The 18265-nt window shown below is 34.6% G+C and overlaps 1 protein-coding gene across 10 annotated transcripts in view; it reads left to right on the plus strand.

The window, feature by feature from the left end:
• SSBP2 (single stranded DNA binding protein 2) overlaps positions 1 to 18265 on the plus strand; it is a 293865-nt gene that overhangs the window by 66842 nt on the left and 208758 nt on the right. For all 10 annotated transcript variants that reach the window (XM_082724712.1, XM_082724720.1, XM_082724719.1 and 7 more), the window contains exon 2: positions 11893 to 11965. Coding sequence is in view for 8 of the 10 variants with exons in the window: in XM_082724720.1 (XP_082580846.1) it covers positions 11893 to 11965 (73 nt within the window). In the remaining 2 variants the exon portion in view is untranslated. The remainder of the gene's footprint in view (positions 1 to 11892; positions 11966 to 18265) is intronic.

Raw genomic sequence — 18265 nt, forward strand, 5'->3', positions numbered from 1 at the left:
GGAAGCTGGATTTCTTAGCTCACTTTCTTTTCTTTGATTTAGGCATCCATGAATGCTAAATGTTTCTTAATGCAATTGATTAGAAATTGAATATCTGGAGATTAATTATGTAGAGGTTCATGTTGTGTTTAATTTTGTTTGGTTACCCCCTCCTTGGCTGTTTTTCTCTTTTATCTATTGGTAATATTGGCTTCTTATGTGGAGATATATTTTAGATACTTATTTTAGATACAAATACAACTGAAGAATCAGACTATGTCTATCTAAATTTGAAAAATATCAGTTCCACTTTCTGACACTTAAAAAAGGAATGGGTTTTTGCTTATGTTTTCGAACATAAAATAAATTTCTGTATTCTAAAGCTTTTCATGGTACCCTAATTTTAATTAGGAGATGTGATAGGGAATGGCTTCTAGATAAACATTTTTTTCAATTACAAATTGTGTATAATAAGGCTCATTTTAATACAAGCTGAAAAAATAATTAAAAGAGAATTATGTAAAAAATTCTTTTTTTTTTTTTAATTTACTTATCAGAGAGAGAGGGGGGGAGAGAGTGAGCACAGGCAGACAGAATGGCAGACAGAGGCAGAGGGAGAAGCAGGCTCCCTGCTGAGCAAGGAGCCCGATGTGGGACTCGATCCCAGGACGCTGGAATCATGACCTGAGCCAAAGGCAGCTGCTTAACCAACTGAGCCACCCAGGTGTCCCTGTAAAAAATTCTTAATAAAATAAAATTACCATAAGTTGCTGCTCAATAAATTACTTTCATATGAGAAAGCATTTTATAAGCTGTATAACACTATAAATTTAAGTTGCTATATTATATTTCATAATACTAGAGTAGAATCTTTCTGTTGTATACTCATATATAGAAATCTCTCTCAATAATAGAATATCTTATGAAACCACTTTATTACTTTCGGGTACACAGAGAATTTTACTTTGACCACCAGTGTCGAATATAATATAGATAATTCTTTCATGCTATTACCCTTTTCTTTAAAATCTCCTTTTCTTCCTGCTTATCCCATTTCCTTTAATACCTAGATTAATTGCCATTTCCTCTGTCAGTTGAAGCTCTTTTGTCAAGAGTCTGTTATAATGGCCTCTTCCTATTCTGGTTTCTTGATGTTTTGTTGTCTGGACACCCATCATATGTTACTTTATATTACTGATCTTATTTTTAATTATATGTTTCATCCCATTAACAGGTCTGAAAATTACCTTAGAGCAAAATTTGTATCTTTATTTCCCTCCTAACACCTAGAATAATAGTATTAGCTTACTAACTGTTGATGGTGATCAGCGTACGTGTTTATTTGTAAAGTTTCTCAGAATGAAAATAGTTTGTTTTTAACATTAGATATTTATATATTTATTTTTATGTTACTGATTTGTTAAACTCTTTCTTGGTGTAAAGATATATTCTCTGACCATATTGCCATAGATTCATCATTAGTGGTTCTTAAATTAATATTTCATTGGTTCTCAGTACCTTATACAAAATAGATGCTTAAGAGTTGTCTAGGAATGAGGTGAATAGATGGTTTGAAAGACTGAATGCTGTAAGTGTCTTACATATTTCAAACCAATGCTAGGAAAATCTGGAAAAAAACCCCAAATATGTAGTTCTGATGATTTTATGTGGAACTTTAAAAAACAATAGCTCTAAGGAATTTTTTTAAAATTACCATACATTTATATGTGCTGAAAATTAGAAGGGAAGAATTATCCTTTGTCTTTCTTGACTTGCAGTTCTCCTTTGAGCACCTGCTTACTTCCTTCTGTAGTATTAAGAGTTCTGGATCCTTGTGTCTATAGCTCTAGTCTTTTGAAGCATTTCTTTTTTGTTCTTCCTATACCTTAAGGAGTACAGATCAGAGACATTGCTGGAATTTGTTATGAGAAAAACTCTTCCAAAATTACTCTAGGGAAAATGCAAAATGGATCATAAGCACTAGCCTCACTTAATGGTGCATGTTAATGTGGATGCTTTAAATATGACAATAATGAGGTAGGTCCAACTAAAGATATCACTATATGCCAGATGTTGTTATAGCTAGATGATCTTAGGGATCTGGCTGAGGTTAAGGAAGTTGGAATAAGGGAAAACATTAAAAAAGAAGGCGCAAAAAGTAGTAGGGAATGTAGAGGTGCCTGGGTGGCTCAGTCAGTTAAATGTCTGCTTTTGGCCTTGGGTCATGATCCCACAGTCTCAGGATCAAGCCCCACATCAGGCTTCTGCTTAGCAGGGAGTTTGCTTCTCCCTCCACACTGCACTTGTGCTCTCTCTCTCTCAGATAAATAAATAAAATCTTAAAAAAAAAAAAAGTAGTAGGGAATGTAAAGTGAATGGGGGAAAAAAACCAGATGTAAAGCCCAATAGATCTAAATGCCAAAATGGCATGTACAAAGGTTAGAAAAGAAAATTAATAGGAAGAATTGAGAAAAATAAGGGTGATAAAGTCCGGAGGAAATTCTGAGTAAGTTATTTTGGTGTTTAGTAGCCGGCAGGAAAGCATTAGAGGTCTTTTAAATATTTTCTACTAGTCTTAACTTCTTGAGATATATAATTTACATTATTTAGAAGGAAGATTTTCCTGGTTATAGTATATTGAAATAACATTCTTAGAATAAACTATTACTGTTCATCTGCATTTGAGGAAAATGTTCCGTATAGATAATAATTTAAAATAAGCTTGGGGAAGGAGCTATGACCTCATGACTAAGTTTTAAAATAAATTTTTCTTGATTATAGGAAATTTGCAAAATATAGAACAGTACAGAGAAGGAAGTAAGATGCTCCATTACCCATTGCGATCACCTTTAAAAAATACTTTTTAAAATTGACTTTTTTTTTTAAAGATTTTATTTACTTATTTGAGAGAGAGACAGTGAGAGAGAGCATGAGCGAGACCAATTTTAGGTTCGCAGCAAAATTGAGTAAAGGTACATAGATTTTCCATAAACACCTTGTACTCACTGGCCAAGTCATTTACCAACCTGAATATTATCTTAATATCTCTGAGTTGATACCCAATATCACTTTTTTTTTTTTTTTTTGGTACTTACCTTTGCTTAAAGCTACTTTCTACCCAAATCAATCTGGCTACACATTTATGCTGTTACAAGCTCTATTTGGGTTGTTAAAATGAGGGTTAAGTCTACTTTTACTCCAAAACTAGCTTAGTTCTACTTCTGATGTGTTACCTGTGGTTCTCTTCTGAATGCTCTTGGTGTTCATAGAGGTCTTTCTACTGTGAGTAGTTAGTGGTTTCCCAGCCCTATGTGAAATGTTCTTTGGTCAACCTGATAGAATTTCATTTTTATATGCAAAAGGCCTCCTATGCAGATTGTTAGAGATTTTTTCCTGCGTAGCGCCCTCCTGTCTGATATTCTGCCCACAGATTCCAGCTGCCTTAATCCCTCTCACATTTGATCATATAGTTTATCCAGTTTAATAGTTGCCTAAAGAAAGAGGGCAACTTCAGTCCCATGGCATTAGTAGAAGTCTTACTCCATGGCATACTTCACCATGGCATAAGTAGTAGTCTGGTGTCTGACGTTAATTTTGATATTAAAACGTTGAAATAGTGTATGGGAAGACTTTCAAGGTTAGAAAGGATTGAGAAGGATTAGTGTTCTAGGTAAATGTAAGGAAGATCTACCCTCCATAAGGATAACACAGAAAGTAAAGACTTTAACTATGTATATCAAGATTCCATAGGCAAGTGGGAGCCTGGGTATTAAGTATAAAATTTTCCAGCTGAATTGAAATGAAGTAAGTACAATTATCAAGTATAGTCATCACTGTATTTCTAATGTATTTAGCTTAGACAGAAGATTGGATGGAAAATTTTCTATGAATTTTCTACAAGTAATTGTTTCTACAAACTGTCGATTAATTTTTTATGAATTCTCATTTTTATATCTTAGCTTTTTTTAGTTCTCCCACATTGATAGTAGTCATTTTAATCCTGAATGTACCTGTCTATGTAAGGCAAGTGTTTCTGTTTTTAGGTACATCAAATCATTTAATTTCAAATCATATTCCCAAACATTACTTATCTATCATAAATGACATCAGTGAGACATTAGCAGAGTTACATATTTCATATGCTCAGATATCCATGTAATCGTTAAATCTTTCATTCTTGTCCCTCCCTCAACCGATGCAGTTGTCCCTGCCCTAGAACATTTAGTATCTTTAGTATCTGTTTATCTATCAGGTATCTATTCCTTTAAAACTGATACCAAGTATATAAAAAAAATAGACATTTTAGTGTGTTTAAAACAAAGGCTGGGGGTGCCTGGGTGGCTCAGTGGGTTAGAGCCTCTGCCTTTGGCTCAGGTCATGATCCCAGGGTCCTGGGATCAAGCCCCACATCAGGCTGTTCGCTCAATGGGAAGCCTGCTCCCCCCCCCCCCCCCCGCCTTCCTCTCTGCCTACTTGTGATCTCTCTGTCTGTCAAATAAATAAATAAAATCTTAAAAACCACAGGCTGGGTTTTAATATTATTATGTGGTTGCATAGACAGTTTTTTTTTTTTAAAGATTTTATTTATTTATTTGACAGAGAGAGATCACAAGCAGGCAGAGAGGCAGGCAGAGAGAGAGGAGGAAGCAGGCTCCCTGCTGAGCAGAGAGCCCGATGTGGGACTCGATCCCAGCACCCTGAGATCATGACCTGAGCCGAAGGCAGCGGCTTAACCCACTGAGCCACCCAGGCGCCCCTCACATAGACAGTTTTTGACACTTTAAATCAGTTTTTTTTTTTTTTTTAGCTTCACTGTTAATGATGAAGAACTTTAAAAAGAGGATGTTAGAAACAGATTTCTAATTTTTTATACCTCCTTAGCACCAGGGTATAAGCTCTGTTGAAAATTTGATCGGGCTGATCTAGTGTCACTGCTAAACTACTTACAATCTCATGAGTAGCCTCTCAGTAGCTGTCAAATGCTCTTTGCTACTTGTTAGCTAGCTGTGATCCAGCTAACTACTGGCATTTTATCACCTAGGAATCACATTTGGACATTGATACGTGTCGTTGGTCAACACTGGAATAATACAGTGGCTCAGGAATAAGATCTCTTTTCTAGATCCAATAGAAATTAATCTGCTTTAAGTTTCCTGTATCTAAGTCTTCTCTGGTTACTGACATTGGGATTTAAGCACAAAAGATGGGGACTAAATTTTGGATGTAGCATTTCAGATACATACAAGCTAAATAGTGTGAAATAGTGCTAAATGGCAAGAGCTAGACCATTCTTTACAAATATCCCTCTTGTAGTCCTCTACCATCTTTTTGTTTATTCCCTAACCTTATGTTTTTAAAGGAAGTAAAGAGGAGAGAAGGAAGTTATTGCCTTTTAAGGATTAATTTTATTAAAATGGCAAATAAAACATCAACTACCCATGATTAAATAGATTAACTTATTTCTTTAAAAAAGATCCTTTTTTTTTTTTTTTGTATGTAGGGTTTGAATCAGTGTGCCAGAATGGTTTTGCCAGCGTTCATGTTGTCAAACTATAGTATTTTATTGAGAGGGTGAATCTTAAGGAGATGTTAATGCTAAAATAGGTATCCAAGGGGATATCTGACACTTCTCATTTGAATGCCTTGAATGGAAGAAACTAAAGGATTCTATAAGAGGCTTATACATGGGGTAGAGAGTCATTCATTAAAAAATATGTATTGGATGGGTGCCTGGCTGGCTCAGTTGGTGGAGCACGTGACTCTCGATCTTGGGGTTGTAAGTTCAAGCCGCTGGGTCTGGAAAGTACTTAAACATAAAATCTAAAAAAAAAAAAAAAATGTATTGGATACTTACCATTTCAGACGCTGGAGATAGAGATAAGATAGATAAAGTACATTATAGTAATATAATTTCAAAACAAGTTAAGAATAGTATTTTTTTTAAGTTAGTATCCAACCTTGTCATCCATCTGCCTTTGTACATATAGTGAATTGACCAAAAGAATTTTTTTTTCTTTTTTTTCAGGGCCTAAACAAATGAATTTTGAAATTACAAATGGGGATCTGTTAACTTGAAAGCTTTATGTTTATTTGAATCTTTTTTCCTTTTCCCTTGCTAAATGTAAGAAGATGGCAAAATGCTAATAATTAGTTTTAATCACCGAAGTTTGGAATGGATGAATGTTTTTTTCATATTAAATGACAGCTTTCTCTTGCTTTTCATTTTCAACACTACATCTTGAACTGTTAAAAGGATAGTGTGAAAGATAGGTTCTTTAATAGGTAACAGACAGACTTAAGTTTGAAAAGTACATATAGGACATTATGGTCAGGCTGACAGACATGGTCATTTTATATAGGTAGTTGGATTTTTTCATTGCACAGACACTTACCTAATAATATTTCCACATAGTTCATAACTGTGTCCCTCATAGGGATATTGTGAGCCATAATAAAATGTTATCAACACATTATTTAAAAATGCCACACATTATAGTATATGTTCCTGAAAAGTTTGATAAATATTAATTTATGTTATTATAACGAACACATGTAAGGTAACCTGATAAATCCTGTTCACAAGATAAAAACATCCTTTCTGTCATAATAATGTTCATATCCACTTTAGTGTTCTCTAAATTCACATTTTAAAAAATTAGGCCTTTTCTATTAGCCAACTTTTGTGAAATAATTATTTTTTAAAAATAATTGTATACATACATACAGAGATAATTTACATGTGTACATATACATGTATGTAGAAAGACAGGATTTAGCTCTGAACTGTAGCATGTATTCACCTTTTACTTATGTGTAGCTTGGCAATCTTGTTTGCAAATGAACAACCCTGTTCTAGAAAACTTTTTAATATCTTGCCCATGGTTCCTTTTTTTCCCTACCATTTTCTTTGGAGGAAGAGATTTAATCTCAAATTAGATGGGTAGATTATAGAAAGAATTGAGTGAAGTAAGGTCTTTACCCCTTTCCCAGACTGTAAAGTCCTTCATTTGCAAGGCTGGTTGAGAATTTGCTGTGAATTAGACTGAGTGACAGTGCCTGTTGTATATGTCTTATTAGTTTTATACTTAGTTGTCCTAGTACTGTTAAGTGATAGGCATGTAACAGAGTGTGTTCATGGGAATGGTAAAAATTTCTTTCTTTGTTAGATTTTGTAATAGTCAAAAGCTAAATTTGAAGTAATTTTATTTGGTTGTGTCGTAATGACATTTTCACAGATTTTAAAGTTCAATAGTTAGGCAGAGAGGAGTCACTTAAGTGCTTATTGAATAGATTTATAAATAAATTCCGAGTTATATTTTCAAGCATGAAATTAACTAATGCAAAGATATTTCACTGTAACTCCAGCCAGTTTATTTATTTATTTATTCTTTGATTGTTCTGTATAATTTTTGGTTAAAAATTTTTGTGCATTAAGCTTTTCTAGATTTAGGATGATTTCTTTTGCTAGATTCCTAGTAATGGAATTATTGGGTTAAAGGTATAAACTTTTTTCCCCCAAATTCTTGATGTATACTTAATGCCAGATTGGCTCTGAAACACTAATACCAGTTTGCTGTCATCAGCAGTATGCATGTCCATTCCCTCACAAATGGTGTGTTTAAGAATTTAAATCCTATTGTTGCTTTAGTGTATATTTCCTTGATTCACAGTTATGTTTAACATTCTCTTCATTTAAAATTAGTTGTGATTAGGGATGCCTGGGTTACTCAGTCAATTGAGCATCTGCCTTTGGATCAGTCATGCTCTTGGGGTCCTGGAATTGAGCCCTGAGTCTGGCTCCCTGCTCAGCCAGGTGCCTGCTTCTCCCTCTGCCCTTACCCCCTGCTGAGCTCGTTCTCTCTCACTGTCAAATAAATATATACAATCTTTAAAAAAGATAATTAAAAGTATCTAAATCTGCTCCCCCCCCCCAAAAAAAAAGAACCCCTGACCAAAATTAAGTCAAACAACAAACTAGGAAAAAATGCTTCAGAAAATATTATCAGAGGTTTCATATTTTTATCTAGTCAAATATCTTAGATTATTGTGTGGTATGAGTGGTACAAAGTTTAAAACTTTTGCTGGAGAAACAAAGCTACCATTATGATTGTTAATTAGAGGGCAATGCTGTAAGGAAAGTTGCCCTCAGGTTTTCTGCATGTTGTATGGGGATGTTTGCTCCTACTTAAAGAAGTAAGCTGTAAGGTTTTAAAGCATTGTTTAGGTTTTCTTTTCCTGTCTGTTACCAGTTAGTCTTCATCTGTTACTTCTTACTATTATTAATGTTTCTACCATTAGCTATAACTCACGTTTCCTTCTACTCTGTTTTATGGACAGTATATATACATATACATATGTATATGTGTATAAACTCTTACTGCATGATTCTTAATTTTTTCATGTATTTGGATCACATTATAATTCATTAGGTTAAATGCCACTTTATCAAAAGTAGTTAAATTTTTTAAAGATTCTGAAAAGGAAAAAAATATTAATTTGAGAGTATAAACATTTAAATGTTTATATATTCAATATTTATTTTTTAAATTTCTACAGTTCAGTAGAAATTGAACCCAAGTAAAATGTTGTCTTATGTTTGGTGATCTCATGGCACAGGTGATCTCAAAGTCCCAGGTATGGGACTTTGCCATGATTACCTACATGGGTGGGTTAATGTCACTCCCCATTCCTCTGGAATCCTCTGTGTTCAAATGATATCTTTTACTATAGGGCTTTTCCCCCAGAACCTTCTGGAGATTCTTACTTCTGGTGGCCCTGATGCCTCTATTATGGGGACCTGATGGGAAATACACAGTACCTGTATCTGAAGCTAAAGGAACTGTTCCTGCTGTTGTTGTGGTTCTGAGTGGTCCATCCAGAGCAAGAAGAGGATAGAAAGAGTTGGCAAATGTGGGAGAGATTATAACATTAGAGTCCAGTACATGATTGATAATATGTTATTGGATGTGAGGAAATTAGCTGAAATTTTAACAGTCATGTTACTATTTACTGTGTACTCTAATTCTTCTGACAATATTACAAGGAAGATATTCTTTCTATTTTACAAATGAGGAAAAATCTCAGATTCTGTTTCACTCAAGGGGAGCACAGGTACAATAAACAGATGGAGAGATGAGTTTAACTTTGGATATGAACAATTTAACAGAAGGATCTTGTTAGGAACTTCAAACAGTAGTTTAGAGAAGCAGATTTGGAGCTTGGTTGAGACAATAGGGCTAAAAAGATAGGTTTGGAAAATTCTTATGCATGGAGATGGTAGTTAAAATATTGGAGATTTGCTGGTGATGTATTATGGAGTTGTCACGGCAGTAGAATTAATTAATTGTTCACCCATGCAGTGCTCCCTGCCACTCTTTCTACAGCATAGATCTTGGCTGCTTGAAAGCGTTAATTTTGTTCAAGGGAGGTCACAGAACTTGGACATATGAGTGGAATAATGGATAGGTTTTTTCAGCCCTGTCCCACTGTATCACCCTGTTGGTGATACGCTGCTACAGCACAGACTCTAAGTGTGGGAAGACAGGCACACCACTTGGAAGATGCTTTAGAATTTTTTGTTATGTCATTTGAAACACCTTTCCTCCATTGATTCTGTGCCCTTTCCAATACATTTTTTTTGTATAGTCACTGTCTTAGACCCATAGAGAAAGAATAGGGATTGTTGCTTCTAATTCCCTTTACAAAGAGATACCCTTTTGGCTACCTAATTAATTGAAAGAAAACATAGTAGAAATATATTAGCCTCTTTAATATTATGGAGAAGAGATTACGAGGAAGTGATTTGCTTAATTTTAAGGCATGGTGTTCATTGCAATGACACAGCAACAGGTGTGCTCTGGCCTGGACTATTCTGGGGGCTGTTCTGTTACCACCACCATGAGGTCCCTGCTTCACATTCTGCCTCTCATTTCCTATTTTTCTAAGCTTGGTGGAACATGCTATTGTTTACCCGTTGACTCGGGCTAGGTTTTTGTCTGGCCTGTCACACGAGTCTGGTGCGAAGCTTAAGATTTGACAAACTGCAAAGAATTACTTGGGGCCAGATTTCCTCTCAGGCAATAGTGGGGACACAGTCCTTGGCAGGCAAATTTGAGGCTTCATAGTGTCTCCCGGAAAAATTCACAAATCTCTTTTTTCAGATGAGATTTGCCAACATGGTCACTGAATCATGTGATGGGGTTGGGAATCATTGTTGGAGGGATAGGTTGTGTCGAATACAAAGAATGTGTGATAAGGGGCACCTGGGTGGCTCAGTGGTTAAAGCCTCTGCCTTCCGCTTGGGTCATGATCCCAGGATGCTGGGATCGAGCCCCGCATCGGGCTCTCTGCTCAGCGGAGATCCTGCTTCTTCCTCTCTCTCTCTGCCTACTTGTGATCTCTCTCTGTCAAATAAATAAATAAAATCTAAAAAAAAAAAAAAAAGAATGTGTGATAAGAATCACCAGTAGGGTTTATTTGTTGGAAACTATAGGAGTATTCCAATTCATGTATCCGTTATGGACTTTGGGGGTGAACCACACTTCCACAGGAGATACTGCTATCAAAAGACACATGTCATGTCCCTCATGTGTGTTAGGGCAGAAAAAGTGTTGAGAAGCATGATCTAAGAAGTGTCATTCAATTTGAAGAGGTTAGGATATGTTTCCAACTACATACTTATTTATCTATGATTAATTTTAACAGATGTCTGTCTCCACTCCTGTGGTACTTAATAACCACAGAGAAATTCTCATTTTAAGTGTTTGGCAGTTTTGGAATGGGAAAAGAGCTAAAAGGACAGAGCAGTTGAATTTGTACAGGCTTTCTCTTTTCATTACATGCATGATGTTTTTTTCATGAAAATGAAGAAAATATTTATTTTTGCAAATGCTATCAATCTTTAACAATCAAAAATTCACTTGGCAAGAGAAATAGTGTAGCTCTATGGAATTGTGGTTATTATTACATTGTTTTGTTTACTGTAAACCTGGCTTAATATTGGTAAATATAGCGTAGCAGAAACTGAACTGTTGTGAGCTATCTGGGCATCAGTCCAAGATATCATTAAAAATACTGCCTCAGACTAATTTGGGTTTATGAATAATATTTTGTTAACAGCTCAACTGAAATTGAGCCACATGGTGTAGCTTAAAATTCTGAATCCACAAGATAATGAGAGTAGCATAAGTGTATAGTGCATACTTAATATTCTGTATTTGAATGATAAATTTATATGTAATTTTGTATTAACCTTTAAACTCTAAAGTACCCAAATGCTTAATATGATTTGATGTTTTTAAACTTTACTTAACGCTGTTGTTTGCTAAAAATTTGAATCCTTATAAGCTAACATATTATCTTATTGGTTTAACAATCAAACCTAAAGAGTAAGGAGAGGTTTCTTGAACAAATATTAAAAATGAGCTTTTAGCACCCATTTTGGCATATGGATGTACAAAAAGCTGGAGTTTGTTACTGTTCACCAAAAAGATCAAAGGATATAAAGTTGTTAGAAAGGTCCAGTTACTTAATTCATTTATTTTAATAATGAAATATAATAACTATACCTTAAAATAGGTTATAGAGATTATTAATGTTTGTTTACAAATTATTATGTTAGGTATAACAAAGGAATGAGGTTATGATAAGTGACATGATTCAAAAGAAAAAAAATTCCTATTTTGATGTATCTTTTCAAGAGAAGATATATTTGTCTTTTTTCTTTGTGTGCTGTTTAGTTGAAGTTCTTTCTGAACAGACATGTATGAAATTCCAATGACAAGAGATGGGAAGAGTTGGTTTTCTGTTACTATTGGTGTGTAAGATATTTTTGTAGTGAAACAATATGTGCATTATTTAAAGAAGGAATGTTAAATACATCTCTTCTCAATAAATATTTTATTCATTTTCCAGGTTAGCACTCTACGTATATGAATATCTGCTCCATGTAGGAGCTCAGAAATCGGCCCAAACATTTTTATCAGAGGTATGTTTGATATATTTTCCATATTTTACATTGATATCTTATATAAGTGAATGAAAATATTCTGTAACAATTATTTTAAAAAACTACTATTGTGTATTATATAGTAACTGCTTGGTTATCAGTATCCCTAATACAGTCTTTGATTATTTGTCATCATTTTTAGTGTCCCATTTTCATGCCAATAACCGTCCACTCAACTTTCTAGTCATTTTTTTACCCCCATAGCAATAGAAACTAATATTAGCCTTGGCAGTAATAATCAAGAAGGCAAATTTGCTTAAGAAAAAAAAAGACAAATGCCTCCATATCTCTAGTTTTAGCTGTATCTTATTTTGGCATTATTCATAATTTTGTAAAATATGGTTTTGTTTGTTTTTATTTTGTATGGATAATAGTGGATTGATGACTAAATTTCAGTTAGAAAACATTTTGATCTTATTTCAAGTTCTTATATCTTTTCCTAATTCCTCCACATTTTTTGAAGTTTGAATTTGAGCCTTTTACAATGGTACTTTCCTCTTTTCTTCCTCATTTTATATAATGATGAGGATGAGGAGGATTTTATTGAGTTCTTTCATATGCTAGGCACATAATGTGCCAAAGTAACTTATATTATCTCTAATTCTTACAAGAAATTTGTAAGGCAGATGGTATTATTCCTGTTTTACTGATAAGAACAATAGGGCTCAGAGAATTTATATAACTGGCTCATGGTGATATAGCTAAGTGAGATATGGAACTGGAATTTAAGCCTAGATCTATGTTTATTTGAAAGCTTTTGGTTTTCCCCCATATCTGTGCTGTACAGTATGGTAACCACTAGCTTTATATGGCTTTTTCAATGCTTGAAATATGACTAATCCAGTTGAAAAGTGCCAAAAGTATGAAGTACACACTGGATTTTGAAGATTTAGTGTGAATAGAAGAACATAAAGTATCAATAATTTTAAAATTTTGATCTCATATTGAAATAATATTTTGGGTATATTGGGTAAAATTAAATATATTACTAAAATTAATTTTACCATTTTTTTCTTTTCTAATGTGGTTACTAGAAAATTTTAAGTCACATATGCAGCTCTCATTTGTGGCCTGTGTTTATAGTATATGAGACAAGTCCAGCTTGAAATTATGTCTCTAGTTATTTCACTAGTTTGACCCCCACCACATCAGGAACATGACAGGCACTCCCTTGAACAAATTGCCCTCCCTGCCAGAGGTGCAGCCTTCTTGAGATTCACTTGCTCCAAAAACAAATGCAGAAATAAACAAACACACATAGATACCCAATCTTTTATCTACTTAATTAATATATGTGAACTGTTAGGGCCTATTTGCAAACAGGGAATTTGGGGTATGCTTAGAACATAGAAGAAATCGATTGTTTTACCATAGAATGAGTATATACAGTGTAAGAAAAATTGGATTTTAAGGTTTGTTCAAAATGAAACAGAAATTTCATCTCATGAAATCATTAATTAGAAGACTTTGTATTTCACCTTGCTACCCCACACTCACTGTTGTTATAGGGACTGAAGAGACTGCAAAAGTAATGCTCTTAATATTTTTATTCTTAATCACTGCCAACTTAGAAGATATTTAAAAGAAACCAAAGCCAGCTATGGAGATTTACAATTTTTATTTTAATGCAGTTGAAAACTTGATGAAACTTGATGAAAGGGTTTACTGTTCTCTTTCCTTAGATCAAGGAGCATTTTGAATTAGTCAACTTGCTGAATCCTTGGGGGTTCCCATAACTATATATATATATATATATATTTTTTTTTTTTAACCAACATTGTAAGATGTCAGAGCCGTGATTCTTAGACTTCGTGAAAAAGAAAAATGTTACTAACACATTTAAGAACATTGACTTAAAAATGGATTGTGTGGATCAAACATAACTAGATTGAAATAACTAGATATTATACCTGTATACCCTGAATTGAGCGGAATATGGATATACAAAATTTCTAAGTCTATTTGGTAAAAATGAACTTATAATTTCAGAAGAGATTCACACTTTCCTGACAAGTATTTACCATGATTTTTTTTTCTCTGGCTTCATTTGGAATACAAAACTGAGGATTTCTCTGAATTATTAGTGTGGTTCAGTTTCACAAGAGGAATCAATTAAGCTGAAAAGAAACTATTGTTACCAAGAAGATACAGTATTTCTGGACTTTGAAGATTAGTGTATGTCATTCCCAGAACTATTCTTTACTTTGTAGCTTGCCAAACTCCAAGTAGACTGTGAAAATGCATTCTAATTACCTAAATAACCAATATAGCGTTTTCCACATATAGAGGACAGCTAGGTTAATTGAGGTATGAGTTTCCCAAAATGTAAAAGAACAAGTTATGTCTATTTGGACTTAACATGGGTAAATTTCCAAACATTTTCAAGTAAAAGAAGCAAGATGAAGTATGGCATTTACATGGAAGCCATTGAACATAAAGGAACATGGTGCAATACTATATATTTTTGTGGGTACATATTTATGAGTGTAACATATAGTAAAAAGTTTGAAAGAATATACATGCCAGACTAGTTTCTGAGAGTAGGGATTTTAAAGGAATTAAAGGGGAATTTTATCCTTACTTTTATACTTACTTATATATATATGTGTACATAAACATATGTATATATATATACACACACGTATATATGTGTATATATATGTATACCCTATTTTCACTTTTATTTATTTATTTAAGATTTTATTTATTTATTTGACAGAGAGATGGCAGTGAGAGAGGGAATAAGAACAGGAAGAGTGGGAGAGGGAGAGGCAGCCTTCCTGCTCGGCAGGGAGCCTAATGCAGAGCTTGATCCTGGGACCCTGGGATCATGACCTGAGCTGAAGGCAGATGCCTAACAACTGAGCCACCCAGGCATCCCTGTACAGTTATTTAAAAATAAAAATAATAGAAGAGAAAATACAAAATTATCTCAATTTCAAAATGAAACCTAGAAGTAGATTTGTGACAGGTCATTGCTAAGTACACCCTAGAGTTCTGAATAATTTCGGTTGGCTAAATTTCAGTACCTTTCTATAATCTTCCTCACACTAAGTTTCGACAGTAACTAGCTGCTTGTATTTGCCTATAAATACCATAGGCTTCTGTCACCTGGGCTTTACTTTGCCTAAAATCCCTCCCAATAAGGAGAATTTGCTTCTCCTTAGGAAGGTTTTCTCAGGGCTGAAGACTTTTGCATACTGTGCCAGGAAGCTTGGACTTTATCTTCTAGCAAAAGGGAGCTTTTGATGCTCTATAAATAAAAGAGAAACGTTGTTTGGTTTGTACTCTGGTGTCTGTGTCAACGGCAGTACCACTTTCCCTGCTCCCCAACTATGGTTAATAAAGGAAGGAGAATGTAATCTTTGAGGGCTTTGTACCCTGTTTAGCATTGCTTTCTCTCTTACTTTCACTTGGATCATATAGAAAATTAAAGGCTGCTTGTTGTAGAATGACTTCTTAAATAGTTTGAGAAGTAAAGGACAATCTTATCTAAGTTCTCGTGAGTCTATCCCCAGATTTTTTACCTAATTCAGGACAGTTTAACAAGGAACTTAAAGAAAAACTAGGAAGACCTGTTTATTTGGGTTGGGTATTGTGATACAAAGGAAATGATTAAAGTGTCAGCAATCACTCAGATATTCAATGTTCTTACCCTGGTTTAGGGTGAAGTAGAATACTTCTTCCCATTTTGTAATTCTCGGTCAGGATGAATGAGGATATTGGTGATTATGACATTAATGAGCTTTTGAATCAGGATTTGCTGTGTTGAGCCACCTTTTTTTAGTGAGGGTTTCCTCTATAGGTAAAGTTATGAAAAGGTCACATTGGAACTCTAGACATCATCTGAAAAAGTAAGATGTGTATCTTAGAGCCCAGTCTTTCACTAAGTTTGGCCTTTTTTTTTTTTTTTTTCCCCCTAAAAGTAGGCTCTACAGTCAGCATGGAGCCCATTTGGGGCTTAACTTTAGGACCCTGAGATTAAAACCAGAGCTGAGATCGAGAGTCAGACCCTAACCATCTGACTGTCCACGTACCCCCATGGGTTTGGCCTTTCTGATAATGCCCTTGGCCTGGGCTATCAGAAACTAAACTGCTCTTAATAACTTCTGTTACCAGCCAGAACAGAGCCTAGAACAATTAACCCAGCTAGTTTTTTTTTTTTTTCCTTAGTTAAAAGAGTTCGCATTGAACTAATGATAGAAATCACATTGCTACCCAGGTTATGTTAACTAGCTCATTGTTATATCCGAATGATGATAGATTCTAAACTAGTACCTGAATCCCAAATAGAGTTTCTACAGTTCGAAGTTTTCTTACCTCCATTAAGACAAAATTGAGCATTCTTTTTTTAAATTTTGATTCAGTTAAGTACCATATAGTGTATTATTCATTTCAGAGATAGAGCTCAGTGATTCACCAGTCTAAATACCCAGTGTTCATTACCTCACATGCCTTCCTTAATGTCCCTCACCCAATTACCCCATCTCCTCATATTGAACATTCTTTAGAAATAGTCTCTATGTAGAACTCTTCCTCAGCTTTATCTTTTATTATCTTTTATTTATCTGTTATTATCTTACAGTATTTAATAATTACAAATAGAATACTAAGAAATCTTTACATTCTATGTCAATTTTTGTTACTTTGAATTCATTAGAAACTATCCTTTTTCTGGTTATCTCATTTTATTATGCAAAGGTAATTCCAATTTCCTCCTTAAATTTTACATGTTATTTGTCATGCCTCAGAATGAGGCTTCGTGACCTTAACAAATACAATTAAGAACTAGATTGTTGCAGATACCAAGGATTTTTTCCTTCTTAAGAATTTTACATTGTTTATGATAATAGCCCTTATTTGCCATAAGTTAGCCAGTAAGTTACCCAGAAATAGTAGCTTAAAAACATGTAGCAGATTGCTTCTTTAGATTTTATTAAGAATGCTAAATTATTGAGGCGCCTGGGTGGCTCAGTGGGTTAAGGCCTCTGCCTTCGGCTCAGGTCATGATCCCAGGGTCCTGGGATCCCCACATCGGGCTCTCTGCTCTGCAAGGAGCCTTTTCCTTCTCTCTCTCTCTCTGCCTGCTTGTGATCTCTGTTTGTCAAATAAATAAATAAAATCTTAAAAAAAAAAAAGAATGCTAAATTATTGAACATTACAGACTCTAAAATTTTGTTCTGCTTATCTTTCACTGAAAAGAAAAATAAAAATTTCCTAACCAATTTCTTGAACTTTAGTTTGGAGGCAACATAGTATGTTAGGTAAGAGTAATTGCTTTGGGGCCGGCCTACTGGGTTTGAATTATTTCACCTACTTACTTAGTCTTCTTAATTATAAAAAGAAGATAATTGTAATAATACTTTAAAGTTGGGCTGAGGTTTAATGAGTTAGTACCTGTAAAAGTGCTTAGAAGGGCCGAGCATATAGTACATACTCAAAAGTGCTATTTTTAAACTTCTTGACTAATTCTTTATACCTTGTGTAGTTTCTGTACTGGAGTAGAAATATAAATATCTGTCTTATGTGTACATGTATGTTCCAAGTATCTGTCACTTGGATGGCCTGAAATTCTCCTGCCTCCTCGAGTTACCTTTCCTATCAAAACAGCTCCAGCTCTACTCCCTAATATTACAGGTTCCCACAAGTTCTCTCTAACATGTCTCGGGCTTACTAGGGGAAGAAGGGCCTGGAGGTTCTCTTGCTGTAATTTCTTGCTCCCACCAAGTATTACAGCCCCACTGCTCCTCCTCCTTATGTTTGCTGTCTTTTCTTTGTCTGAGTTTCATATTTCTCTTATAGCCTCCCAGCTCCACTGGGTTGTTGCTCTTGTATATAAAAGATTGTTACTGAAGATTAGGGGAAAATTGAATGGTATTCAGCCTTGTACAGTACAGGAAACATGAACTTGAATATTAAACATTAACTTTTTTGTTCTCCTTGCCATAGGAATTTCTTACTAGCTATTTACCTGAAGGCTCCCAGTTGTCTTCTGTCTTGTTGTCTCCTCACAACTTCTCCCATTGCCGTCTTTTCTGAATTCTCCTAGACATCTCAGACATCTTCTTCCTGGGAGATTATCAGCAGCCTCCTGAATTATTGTTATTTTATTATGTGGCATATTAAGTATTCATTCTCTACTTTCCAACCATTCCTAGGAGCCTCTACTTTTCTAGCCCAAAAAATAAAAACAAAAATAGAAGGGATCCATCAGGGAGTTTTCCCAATAAAAGACATCATCTGCACAAGTAGCTTGTATATCTCAGCAGCTCAGTCTCT

The sequence above is a fragment of the Mustela nivalis genome, assembly GCF_964662115.1.
Source record: "Mustela nivalis genome assembly, chromosome: 3".
Lineage (NCBI taxonomy): Eukaryota > Metazoa > Chordata > Mammalia > Carnivora > Mustelidae > Mustela > Mustela nivalis.